Genomic DNA, 13,794 nt, shown 5'->3' on the forward strand with positions numbered 1-13,794 from the left:
AGTTCGACTTCTTCTTCCGCGATACCTTCGTCGCGTCCACCCGGTCTTCCATGTCTCCTGCATCAAGCCCGTCCTTCGCGCCCCCGCTCGTCTTCCCCCCCCCCACCCATCCTTGTCGAGGGCGCACCCATCTACAGGGTCCGTAGAATTTTGGACATGCGTCCTCGGGGCCGTGGTCACCAGTACCTCGTAGATTGGGAGGGGTACGGTCCTGAGGAGAGGAGTTGGGTTCCCTCTCGGGACGTGCTGGACCGTGCGCTGATCGAGGATTTCCTCCGTTGCCGCCAGGTTTCCTCCTCGAGTGCGCCAGGAGGCGCTCGGTGAGTGGGGGGGTACTGTCATGTACTGTCATGTTGTGTCTTGTCTCTGTCCTTTCCCTTCATCCTGTCTCCCTCTGCTGGTCGTTGTTAGGTTACCTTTTCTCCTCCTCTTTCCCCCAGCTGTGCCTTGTCTCCTCCTAACCACCTCGTCACCCCTTTTCCCACCTGTTCCCTTTTTCCCTCTGATTAGGTCCCTATATCTCTCTCTGTTCCTGCTCCTGTCCTTGTCGGATTCTTGTTTGTTGTGTTTCATGCCTGAACCAGACTGTCGTCATGTTTGCTGTAACCTTGTCTTGTCCTGTCGGAATCTGCCGGTCCGTCTGAGCCTACCTATGTTTGGTAATTAAAGAAGCTCTGTTTAAGTTAATTCGCTTTTGGGTCCTCATTCACGCACCGTAACACAATTCAATTTCAATTCAATTCAATTCAAAGGCTTTATTGGCATGGGAAACATGTGTTAACATTGCCAAAGCAAGTGAGGTAGACAACATACAAAGTGAATATATAAAGTGAAAAACAACAACTCTCTCTCTCTCTTTCTGTCTGTTTCTCTCGGTCTATGGTAACATAATAGGTCAGTTGTGGCCAGGCCTGTCATAAACTGTTACGTTTCCACTCAGACCAGACTCTACTCTGGTCTACTCTCTTATTGTTCCGCGCTAACTCGTGACAGTAATGCGGTTTATGCTTTTACTGATCTCAGACCAGCGTAAATTCTTCAGCTTTTTCTGCTGTTTTTACTACACAACACTGACATGGTGAGTTATGTCTGTATCTGGATTCTCACGCATACTGGCCCAAACCCAGCTCTCTGTTATATTTACACAGCAACAGGCATACACATGTACATACACACGAGTGCACGGACACACACATCAAAGCGCACATGCATATGTGCACACACACACACACACACATTACAACACAATACCTGTCATAAGAAGGCTTCCTTTACTCTTCCTTTATTCCTACTGTTTCTCACTAGGAGGTATGTGTGTCCTTATCCTTGGAAGGGCAGTGTGAGGGTCAACTCAGAGTCCCAGCCATCGATCACCAGACCCCGCTGTCCACACCCTTAACATCCCCCTCTCACCCCCACCCACCCCTCATCCCATCCAGGTTTCATGTTTTGGTTGAAAGATTTTTGGGGGAGAAAGGAAAATAAGTGTCACATAGCGTTCTCTCTCCCATTCATCACAATGATCAGTTCTTTACTCCACTACCGGCTCCACTAGTGAGAACACAGTCAGACTGATGGATCTGCTCAATGACTGATGACTGAGGGGACAAGGGTGGGGGAGGGAGGGAGGGAGGGAGGGAGGGAGGGGGCAGTGGGGAGGGTGGAGGTAGTGGGAGGAAGCAAATTGGGGAGGGAAGGGGCAGTGTGGAGGGAGGGGGCAAATTGGGGAAGGAAGGGGCAGTGGGGAGGGAGGGGGCAAATTGGGGAGGGAAGGGGCAGTGGGGAGAGAGGGGGCAGTGAAGAGTGAGGGGGCAAATTGGGGAGGGAGGGGCAGTGGGAAGGAGGGGGCAAAGGTGGAAGGGAAGGGGCAAAGGTGGGCCAATGTAATGTCCCACACAGTTACAGTATCTCTCTCTCCCACCACCTAGGAGACATCCATACTCTCATATATCCCCATTGTAAACCTTCTAACTCTACACTGTAAACCTTCTAACTCTACACTGTAAACCTTCTAACTCTACACTGTAAACGTTATAACTCTACACTGTAAACCTTCTAACTCTACACTGTAAACCTTCTAACTCTACACTGTAAACGTTATAACTCTACACTGTAAACCTTCTAACTCTACACTGTAAACCTTCTAACTCTACACTGTAAACGTTATAACTCTACACTGTAAACCTTCTAACTCTACACTGTAAACCTTCTAACTCTACACTGTAAACCGTCTAACTCTACACTGTAAACGTTATAACTCTACACTGTAAACCTTCTAACTCTACACTGTAAACCTTCTAACTCTACACTGTAAACGTTATAACTCTACACTGTAAACGTTATAACTCTACACTGTAAACCTTCTAACTCTACACTGTAAACGTTATAACTCTACACTGTAAACGTTATAACTCTACACTGTAAATGTTATAACTCTACACTGTAAACCTTCTAACTCTACACTGTAAACGTTATAACTCTACACTGTAAACGTTATAACTCTACACTGTAAACCTTCTAACTCTACACTGTAAATGTTATAACTCTACACTGTAAATGTTATAACTCTACACTGTAAACCTTCTAACTCTACACTGTAAACCTTCTAACTCTACACTGTAAACGTTATAACTCTACACTGTAAACCTTCTAACTCTACACTGTAAACCTTCTAACTCTATACTGTAAACTTTATAACTCTACACTGTAAACCTTCTAACTCTACACTGTAAACTTTATAACTCTACACTACAAGGAAGAATTTAATGCATCTGTCGAATGAATGAACCAACCCTCCTCCACCCAGCCACAACACACACACACACACACACACAGACACACAGACACACACACACACACACACACACACACACACACACACACACACACACACACACACACACACACGAATACATACACACACACACAGAGGCTGTTTGTTGACACTGCCTCTGAGGTGCATGCTCTGGCATTAATCACAGGTATGAGAGAGGGGTCAGCCCTTGCTGGCGAACATAGAAAACCACCTCACAACGGGAAACTCTGTCCTGGGTTACATCCCAGACCTTTCCACTGCACTGGCTGTGGAACACACACACACATTGGCGCCTGTGGGCCAGCACTTCCAGAGTAGAGGAAAATAAAAAAGGATATTTGTACACCTCTATGTCAGCTAGGCCAGGGCCAGGCTACACTCAAAAGGGTTCTTTGGCTGTCCCCACAGGAGAACCCTTTTTGGTTCCAGGTAGAACACTTTTTAGTGCCAGGTAGAACCCGTTTGGTTTTCATGTGGAAAGGAAAGGGTTCTACCTGGAACCAAAAAGGGTTCTTCAAAGGGTTCTCCTATGTGGACAGCCAAATAACCTTTTTAGAATCTAGATAGCACCTTTTTTTCTAAGAGTGTAGGAGGTGAACTATGTATAGTAAGAGTCATGCCCAGACATACACACAGTGATTGGTCCAATGACTTTCATCAACAGCCCACTAACGTTGGCATCCTCTCACTAGGCAACAGGTTAACCTAAGTCAGAGTCTGTCCTTGCCTCATATTATTCAGTAATAGTGTTCCTGCCTCATAGCGTTCAACATATTCATACAGCAACTCCCACAGCAAAAAAAAAACAGTTTTCTGACTCAGTCAAAAAGGCTGCCTGTGGTTTTGGCTTGTCGTACCCAGAGCTTGTGATTGAGGTAACAGCCTGGGGGAACTGTTTCATTTAGCTGGTTTTCCTCGTCTGTGTCGCCTTGCCTCCTCAATCACACTCCTAGGCTGTGACATCACTATGAGACAAACTGACTCTTCAGAACATGGAGTGGGATGATGTCATTTCCCACATAGGAGTTAATGATGACAATATAAGGATCAATACAGATCTGAATGAATGGAAGTTTCAATGAATATGACTGGAACTCCAACCCACAGTCTATGTGTGTTTGCATGTGTGTGGGTCTGTGTGTGTTTGTGTGTTTTTGTGAGCAAGTGTGAGTGTCGCAAAGGAAGTGAGTCTGCCCTGCTCTTTGATTCTGCCTCTGGGTGACATGTGGACTTCCTTCCTCTGTCAGCCCTACAGACCTGCTCTGGGGAACGCAATTAGCCATCAGCCCTGTGGCTATTGTGTGGTGTTTATAGAGACATCCGATAATGATCTTTGGGGTGCGTCTGTCTGTCTGTCTGTCTGTCTGTCTGTCTGTCTGTCTGTCTGTTTGTCTGTCTGTCTGTCTGTCTTTCTGTCTCTCTCTCTGTGAGTTTAGTTCACACTATGTCTCGTTCACCCCTATCCTCTGTCTGTCTGTCTCTCTATCTGTGAGTTTAGTTCACACTATGTCTCGTTCACCCCTATCCTCTGTCTGTCTGTCTGTCTGTCTGTCTGTCTCTCTGTGAGTTTAGTTCACACTATGTCTCGTTCACCCCTATCCTCTGTCTGTCTGTCTGTCTGTCTGTCTGTCTGTCTGTCTGTCTGTCTGTCTGTCTGTCTGGGAGTGTCTCGTTCACCCCTATCCTCTGTCTGACTGTCTCTCTCAGGTTGGTATGGTTCTGCTGCTGGACTGGCAGGGGCATTGTTTTCATTTCCCTTCACTAACTACAGCCTGGGGGGAGAGGAGGGGAGAGGTTGAGAGAAAGAGAGAGAGAGAGAGGGGGGTGCAAAGAGAGACAGAGAGAGGGAGAGAGAGAGAGAAAGACAGAGAGAGAGGGTGGGACAAAGAGAGACAGAGTGATGGAGAGAGAGAGAAAGCTAGAGAGAGAGGAGGGGGTGTGGAACCATCTTGGGAGGATCTGTTGCTACTAGACAGCGTGTTTATCACAACAGCTGCTGTCCACAGGGGAAACTTGGCAGGCTACATCAAAGCCCTATTCACAGCCCACCTCCACTGGCTGACACACACACACACACACACACACACACACACACACACACACACACACACACACATACTATATTACGTGCAGCATACAATAAAACGTTAATTCTCAGGTAGGAGGCTGTGTTACACTTTACAGTTGTGAGCTGCCAGCAGTGAGGTCTGTTTTTTGAATTGTTTGAGTTTTTGTGTAAATGAATTAAAGTTCCATTTGAGTGGCGCCCCTTGTATATGCCAACACATTCTTCCCAGAGAGAGTTGAGAGCTGGCCTCTCTTCAACACTTCTCTTACAGCCACTCGTTAACAGGCTGGACCGTGTGTGTGTGTGTGTGTGTGTGTGTGTGTGTGTGTGTGTGTGTGTGTGTGTGTGTGTGTGTGTGTGTGTGTGTGTGTGCGCGTGTGTGCGTGTGCGATGAAGTGTATGAGCGAGTGAGTCAGAGAGAGAACAGAGAGAGAAAGAGAGAAAGAGAGAAAGGAAGGGTGAGAGTGAGTTTTAAAAACATCAGTTTTACCACGCTCTTTAATAGACCTGAGGGATGGGGTTACGTTTTATTATTCTGTAAGGTTGCCTTGTAAAGCCTATCTCGGCTCCTCTAGGGGCTTATGTTGCTAATGATACGCTGCTGCCACCATGTGTCCATAACCATCACTTACACCCCAAAACCCCACTCTTTCGTGTTGTCGTCTCTATAGCAACCAACTAGCTCGTAACCCGGGGCAGGCGAGAGCTTGGCAATAAGGCAAATACCGCAACTCAACAGTGAGGTGAAGTGACGCCCGAGCAAATCCAACATGAACACCATCTTCTCAAGGTAGTTGCCCTCGTTACATGCATATATGGTTTAATGTACCACTATTACTTGGTAACACCTGTGTTGGTTAGCTATACTGTTTTAATAAACCCCAGTACTGTAGCAGGAAAAGCTAGCATGGACCAGACGGCTCTACATAGTCAACATCGAGCCAATCGGTTGATTCTTCATTTGATGCTGTACTAATTCTATAGCTAACCATGTCATGTTTCACTATATACTGCCTTTCCACGATTATGTGTGGAAACCACGGCTAAAGTGGTAATTGGGCCTAGATTAGGTATGGAGAAGATTGCGCATTGGGAATACTTTATTTCATATGAGTGCGCCTTTGGAAACACACCTGTCTCACAGATATAATAGTGCTAAAGGGATGTGTACTGATATTTGGCTCATCTAGCGTTTATCACAAACACGACCCTAAAACTTCCTGGAGGTCTATAGTTAGCTGAAACCCCTAACCCTTCATATCTCTTCATCTTTTGTCCAGAGACAGACAGATAAAGAGCATGGAGCTGACAGTGAGCCATGCTGAGAAGTACCTGGGTCAGTTCTGCAGCCTGCTGGCCTCTTACACCAGGAAGACAGGCAAGCTGAGGGACCAGGCTGACATGCTGGTCAGACAGCTCAATGACTTCTCGAATACTGAGGACCCAGAGCTCCGTACCTGTCTGAAGAACCTGGCTGAAGACCTGGCCATGGTGCAGGACTACCGCCAGGCTGAGGTGAGGGGTGAGAGGTCAGGGGCTGTTGGGGAGTAGTGAACTACATATAGGCTTGTTAAAGTAGTAATTTAACTTCATTGTGCAGTAGCTTTGTGGTAGCTGAACTAAATTCAATTCTTGGTAGGGTTTTCAGTAGTTCATTTATTTTTTTGCCATTTAGTGGTGTAGCTAACTACTGGAATTACACTACGTTTTTTTGCAAAAATTAAATAAAATATGGCTAAAGTAGGCAATCATTTCCTTTATTTTTCAGCATCAGACTTGCCTAATTGTCACTTGAAAGAGTTTTTGTGTATAGGCTTAATTACACATTCTGTTAATCCAGGGGGGTCTGTTATTGATTTTATTTTTATTGCAATTTGTAATCTATGACATTTCAGGTTTAGATAATAACAAAACAGTTTGGATGTAGTGAACTACTTTCTCAAAGAAACATTGGTTCAGTAAACTATATTTTTAGAGTAGCTTCCCTGCCACTGGTATTAGTGGTAGAGGACGTGGGTGGCCATGGTGCATCTACTGGGTTAGTGTAAGGGTTAACGATAACAGTAACAGTAAATAAAGGCATTATGGGAGTTACTCAGTCTTAAGTGCCAAAGGAATACTGCAACATCTAGGAATACTACAACACTGTATATAGTGTGCAAAGACAGTGTTGGTTTAGAGCCATTTTTACCTAACAAAAATACAACAATTTGTTTCTCACACCTTGAAATACTGTTGTTTTGAAGATGAAAGTCTGTTTACTGTGTCTACCCCTGACAGATAGAGAGGCTGGAGACCAAAGTCGTCACTCCCCTCAAAGCCTATGGAGATATTGTTGAAAACAAGAGAGTAAGTCCTCACACATGGAAACGAACACACTGTAGATTTCATACAGTAATTACCAGACAAAATACAGATCCCTCATGCACGCATGCACACACACACACACACACACACACACACACACTATCTTTGTCTCTTTCTCTCTCTCTGTCTCTCTCTCTCTCATTGTCACTTCACACACTCTTCACAGCCTCTCATGGCAGAACAATGGCAGTGAATGTATAGGCTGTCTCTTCTGAGACAGTGTGTTTGAAGCTTCATGGACTGGTCATATCTCTGACATACAGGCAGATCTGAAGAGGTTCAATGCTGATCGGGACAGAGCGCTGAAAGAGCTGCAGAAACTGGAGAAACTCCAGCAGAAGGATCCCTCCAATAGACAAAGAATTGTATCCTTTCTCCCAGTCTATTTATATCTGCATATAACTCTACAAGAGTAGCAGAATTCCAGAATGATTATAGTATTTACATCAACAATCCTTATGTCAAGACACAGTATTGATAAATACGACGTATTGCCTGTGACAAACAATTGTTTGTCAGCCATATTTACTCTATGAGTGGTGCTTTGAGTGACAGGTTCAGATCAGCTAACCTGGTCTCTGAGAGGTTTTAGAAATGTAGATGTTCTGTTCTAGTCATGCTTCAATACCTTATCCAATGTTTTCAGTCACAGGTAACATGATTTCTCTGGAACCCCCTGTCACATCAACAACACCTTCAACACTGCAACGATGCAGATATCTGACCATTGATGAGATCTTGCTATGTGGTTCCAGAAGTTTTGGTAGCTGTCATAAAAAAGAATTTATCTTTCAAGCTTCTAGTACAGTTGTAGTATTCCTTTGCTGTTTGGTTTTCAGGCAGAGGTGAATGCTCAGAAGGCGACCAATGATGCTCACCGCAGCACCAGACAACTGGAGGAGACCATCAGTGACTTCCAGAGACAGAAACTGGAGGACATCAAGGTTGGTCTTCAACCACAACACACATATGAACACAACACACACACACATATGAACACAACACACACACACATATGAACACAACACACACACACATATGAACACAACAGACACACACATATGAACACAACACACACACACATATAAACACAATACACACACATATAAACACAACACACACACACACACACATATGAACACAACACACACACACAGACTCACTCACTCGCATGTGTTCCAGTCATACTCAGGCATGTCCATCCTCTTACAGTGACAATAATACTAGGTCTTCTTCCAGAGGATCTTCACAGACTTCATCACAGTGGAGATGGTGTTCCATGCCAAGGCTCTTGAGGTCTACACACACACCTTCCAGAACCTGGACAGCATGGACATAGACAAAGACCTGGAGGTTAGACACACACACACCTTCCAGAACCTGGACAGCATGGACATATACAAAGACCTGGAGGTTAGACACACACACACACCTTCCAGACCTGGACAGCATGGACATAGACAAAGACCTGGAGGTTAGACACACACACACACCTTCCAGAACCTGGACAGCATGGACATAGACAAAGACCTGGAGGTTAGACACACACCTTCCAGAACCTGGACAGCATGGACATAGACAAAGACCTGGAGGTTAGACACACACCTTCCAGAACCTGGACAGCATGGACATAGACAAAGACCTGGAGGTTAGACACACACACACACCTTCCAGAACCTGGACAGCATGGACATAGACAAAGACCTGGAGGTTAGACACACACACACACCTTCCAGACCTGGACAGCATGGACATAGACAAGGACCTGGAGGTTAGACACACACACACCTTCCAGAACCTGGACAGCATGGACATAGACAAAGACCTGGAGGTTAGACACACACACACCTTCCAGAACCTGGACAGCATGGACATAGACAAAGACCTGGAGGTTAGACACACACACACCTTCCAGACCTGGACAGCATGTACATAGACAAGGACCTGGAGGTTAGACACACACACACCTTCCAGAACCTGGACAGCATGGACATAGACAAAGACCTGGAGGTTAGACACACACACACACCTTCCAGAACCTGGACAGCATGGACATAGACAAAGACCTGGAGGTTAAACACACACACACCTTCCAGAACCTGGACAGCATGGACATAGACAAAGACCTGGAGGTTAGACACACACACACACCTTCCAGAACCTGGACAGCATGGACATAGACAAGGACCTGGAGGTTAGACACACACACACCTTCCAGAACCTGGACAGCATGGACATAGACAAAGACCTGGAGGTTAGACACACACACACACCTTCCAGACCTGGACAGCATGGACATAGACAAAGACCTGGAGGTTAGACACACACACACACCTTCCAGAACCTGGACAGCATGGACATAGACAAAGACCTGGAGGTTAGACACACACACACCTTCCAGACCTGGACAGCATGGACATAGACAAGGACCTGGAGGTTAGACACACACACACCTTCCAGAACCTGGACAGCATGGACATAGACAAAGACCTGGAGGTTAGACACACACACACCTTCTAGAACCTGGACAGCATGGACATAGACAAAGACCTGGAGGTTAGACACACACACACCTTCCAGAACCTGGACAGCATGGACATAGACAAGGACCTGGAGGTTAGACACACACACACACCTTCCAGAACCTGGACAGCATGGACATAGACAAAGACCTGGAGGTTAGACACACACACACCTTCCAGAACCTGGACAGCATGGACATAGACAAAGACCTGGAGGTTAGACACACACACACACCTTCCAGAACCTGGACAGCATGGACATAGACAAAGACCTGGAGGTTAGACACACACACACCTTCCAGAACCTGGACAGCATGGACATAGACAAAGATCTGGAGGTTAGACACACACACACCTTCCAGAACCTGGACAGCATGGACATAGACAAAGACCTGGAGGTTAGACACACACACACCTTCCAGAACCTGGACAGCATGGACATAGACAAAGACCTGGAGGTTAGACACACACACACACCTTCCAGAACCTGGACAGCATGGACATAGACAAAGACCTGGAGGTTAGACACACACACACACCTTCCAGAACCTGGACAGCATGGACATAGACAAAGACCTGGAGGTTAGACACACACACACACCTTCCAGACCTGGACAGCATGGACATAGACAAGGACCTGGAGGTTAGACACACACACACCTTCCAGACCTGGACAGCATGGACATAGACAAGGACCTGGAGGTTAGACACACACACACCTTCCAGAACCTGGACAGCATGGACATAGACAAAGACCTGGAGGTTAGACACACACACACCTTCTAGAACCTGGACAGCATGGACATAGACAAAGACCTGGAGGTTAGACACACACACACCTTCCAGAACCTGGACAGCATGGACATAGACAAAGACCTGGAGGTTAGACACACACACACCTTCCAGACCTGGACAGCATGGACATAGACAAAGACCTGGAGGTTAGACACACACACCTTCCAGACCTGGACAGCATGGACATAGACAAAGACCTGGAGGTTAGACACACACACACACACCTTCCAGACCTGGACAGCATGGACATAGACAAGGACCTGGAGGTTAGACACACACACACCTTCCAGAACCTGGACAGCATGACTGAGAGGTGAGAGTTCCAGGTATGGGGCTACAGGGCTGATCATCTCCCCGGTCTCAACAGTTGTTCACTGGGAGGATCAGGGTGTCTGACAGCCCTCTGGACAACCAGACCCTGCTGCCCTCCTCTATGGCCCACCAGCCTAGTCCCACCCTGGGCTCCAGCCTCAAACACACTGCTGAATCAGCCAAGAAGGTACGATTGCATCTGCTGCTAGCATTACAGACAAAAACATAGACCTCCACAATAATGAATGAAAGAGAGAAACATACACTGATAAAGGTTAACAGTCATTACTGTCCTGTACAGACAGGTATATTTAGTTTCCTTTACAAGACTGTCCCAAGTCTTTAACCCATCTCCTGTTCACAGTCCCGTAGCAGCATCCTACAGCGCCAGAGGGGTGTAGAGGAGGAGGAGGAGGATGAAGAGGAGGAGTATGAGTCAGAGATAGAGGCTCAGCAGAGCAGGCAATCCTACGCCTCTCAATACACCCAAATACTCAGACAGAAGAACTGATAGATTGGAGGTACACACACAAATGCACCCAAAAAGACACACACACACACACACACACACACAGAGAGAGAAAGACACTGCGTCTCTTCACACACATGTACACACACACATTCAGATATCCGTATAGATCTGCTGACAGATGAGAATATGTAGTCAGTGTCTGTTGTCAGGTAAAGTCAATACTCAGGGTATGTACTGTACTGCAATAGATCTGTTGATGACTGTGCAGATGTGTTCCTGTACAGGGTTTGCAGTAAGTTGTTCTGCAAATAATGCTTTGTCAATGGAGGCATTTGGCACTTAAGACAGACTGCAATCATTTGTAATCAGCCATAGCTGAGGTATAGCTGAGGAGTGATAATGTGTTCACATTTTATAATGAAAAACAAATCAATGTTCAGTAATGGTTGTTATTTAGAATGGGAAAGTGAAGAATACATTATATTCCTAGATATAAATGTAAACTTATCAAATAAATTGACCCATTTGCATTAAACCTGAATGAGAACTCTCATCATCATCTTGTTTCCATGGAAATGAACTCATTGGTAATAGCCTACTGACTTCCATTGACTGTGAAACAACATTGCTTCCTCAGATGACTGCAATAACAGCTTGGCAGTGGGATCACACTCTGCAAGCCCAATGAAGGATTACAGCTGTGCACACTGCAGCTAAACCACTGACATGCTAGATAGGATAACACTGTTTGGCTTTCACCAATGGGTTTCTGTTCTGTTCAGGCTGTTGAGTTTGTCATAAAGCATGGCCCAGGTTCATTTACCTCTGTGCTGACTGAGATGGACTCTCTCACAGGAGTTATACGCTTGACAAACTGTTGGGGGGGTGAATACAGTTGGAAGCAACCAATCATTGGGCTTGGTTGGATAACAGACATTAATGCTGGAGATATCAATGTTGCCTGGGTAGTTTGCCTGTGGAATCAGGGAGACGGTGAAACTAAGTTTAGAGAGCTGCAGTTGTGAAAGAGCAGCTGTTTGGTGATGTTGAGGTTATTCACTGTAAGCTAAAGGGTCAAACAGGAAGTGGGGGAGAAGACATGGTTTTTCCATTTGCAGATGTACAGTAACTCAAGAGTCTCTGTTTCACAACAGTGTGACAGAGCAGCATGCCAGGGCAATAAGCTCAGGGCGAAACCTCCCCTTATCCCCCCCAGAAATATCTGATGCAATCCATTGTACACTATACTCGGCAGGGTAGCCTAGTGGTTAGAGTGGCGGACTAGTAACCGGAAGGTTACAAGTTCAAACCCCCTCTGTCATTCTGCCCCTGAACAAGCAGTTAACCCACTGTTCCTAGGCCGTCATTGAAAATAAAATAATGTTCTTAAAACTGACTTGCCTAGTTAAATAAAGGTTTACAAAAATACTCAAACACACATGAGGACAGGGCAGAGGCATCGCCTGCACCTCCTCGTGAGCTTTGTGCATCTTGGGCATCACTCTGAGATGCACACTCTATCATATTCTTTGGAGGAAATTGGCATCATGAAGCACATTGATGCTACTGTTGCAATATTACTACGGAAGTGAGCATCTGCTTCTACTGGTCACAGCATACTCACCACTTATCAAGTACATAGTCATGCTGTCACAGCAACTTCAATTATTACTGCCACTGACAGTACTCTGCTATACCTCAGAACAGTTATCAGATGTAAAATTCGTAAAGATCAAAGATCTGCAGTTACCACCATTAACACTCACTGTTCTAAGATCAGTGGTACTCTACAAAGAGCTAGACCAAGGCTGTGGTGTTGTGTCACTCTCTGCACCATGATATATCTGGAGCCCCCCGAGATTACAGGGTGTGATTACAGGGTGTGATTACAGGGTGAGATTACAGGGTGAGATTACAGGGTGTGATTACAGGGTGAGATTACTGGGTGTGATTACAGGGTGTGATTACAGGGTGTGATTACAGGGTGAGATTACAGGGTGTGATTACAGGGTGTGATTACAGGGTGTGATTACAGGGTGTGATTACAGGGTGAGATTACTGGGTGTGATTACAGGGTGTGATTACAGGGTGTGATTACAGGGTGAGATTACAGGGTGTGATTACTGGGTGTGATTACAGGGTGAGATTACAGGGTGTGATTACAGGGTGAGATTACAGGGTGTAATTACAGGGTGTGATTACAGGGTGAGATTACAGGGTGTGATTACAGGGTGTGATTACTGGGTGTGATTACAGGGTGTGATTACAGGGTGAGATTACAGGGTGTGATTACAGGGTGTGATTACAGGGTGAGATTACAGGGTGTGATTACTGGGTGTGATTACAGGGTGTGATTACAGGGTGTGATTACTGGGTGTGATTACTGGGTGTGATTACAGGGTGAGATTACAGGGTGTGATTACTGGGTGTGATTACAGGGTGT

At 45.8% G+C, this 13,794-nt stretch overlaps 1 protein-coding gene across 1 annotated transcript; it reads left to right on the forward strand.

Moving 5' to 3' along the window:
• Nucleotides 1–5,628: 5,628 nt before the first annotated feature.
• On the forward strand, nt 5,629–11,797 carry LOC139411533 (CBY1-interacting BAR domain-containing protein 2-like). The gene is made up of 9 exons (XM_071158005.1): nt 5,629–5,673; nt 6,164–6,398; nt 7,164–7,232; nt 7,514–7,615; nt 7,897–7,902; nt 8,090–8,194; nt 8,490–8,603; nt 10,935–11,066; nt 11,244–11,797. Exons 1-9 carry the CDS (start codon nt 5,654–5,656, stop codon nt 11,388–11,390), a joined length of 930 nt encoding a protein of 309 aa, XP_071014106.1. The 5' UTR covers nt 5,629–5,653; the 3' UTR covers nt 11,391–11,797.
• The last annotated feature ends 1,997 nt before the right edge of the window (nt 11,798–13,794 follow it).

This window comes from Oncorhynchus clarkii, chromosome 6 (assembly GCF_045791955.1).
Source record: "Oncorhynchus clarkii lewisi isolate Uvic-CL-2024 chromosome 6, UVic_Ocla_1.0, whole genome shotgun sequence".
Taxonomy (NCBI): Eukaryota; Metazoa; Chordata; class Actinopteri; order Salmoniformes; family Salmonidae; genus Oncorhynchus; species Oncorhynchus clarkii.

What these genes read in the sequence shown, in the direction of transcription:
- LOC139411533 (XM_071158005.1), top strand. Translation starts at nt 5,654, where the DNA reads ATGAACACCATCTTCTCAAG. An exon ending in ATGAACACCATCTTCTCAAG is followed by an intron (nt 5,674 to 6,163) that starts GTAGTTGCCCTC and finishes TCTTTTGTCCAG; the next exon opens with AGACAGACAGATAAAGAGCA. An exon ending in CTGCTGAATCAGCCAAGAAG is followed by an intron (nt 11,067 to 11,243) that starts GTACGATTGCAT and finishes TCCTGTTCACAG; the next exon opens with TCCCGTAGCAGCATCCTACA.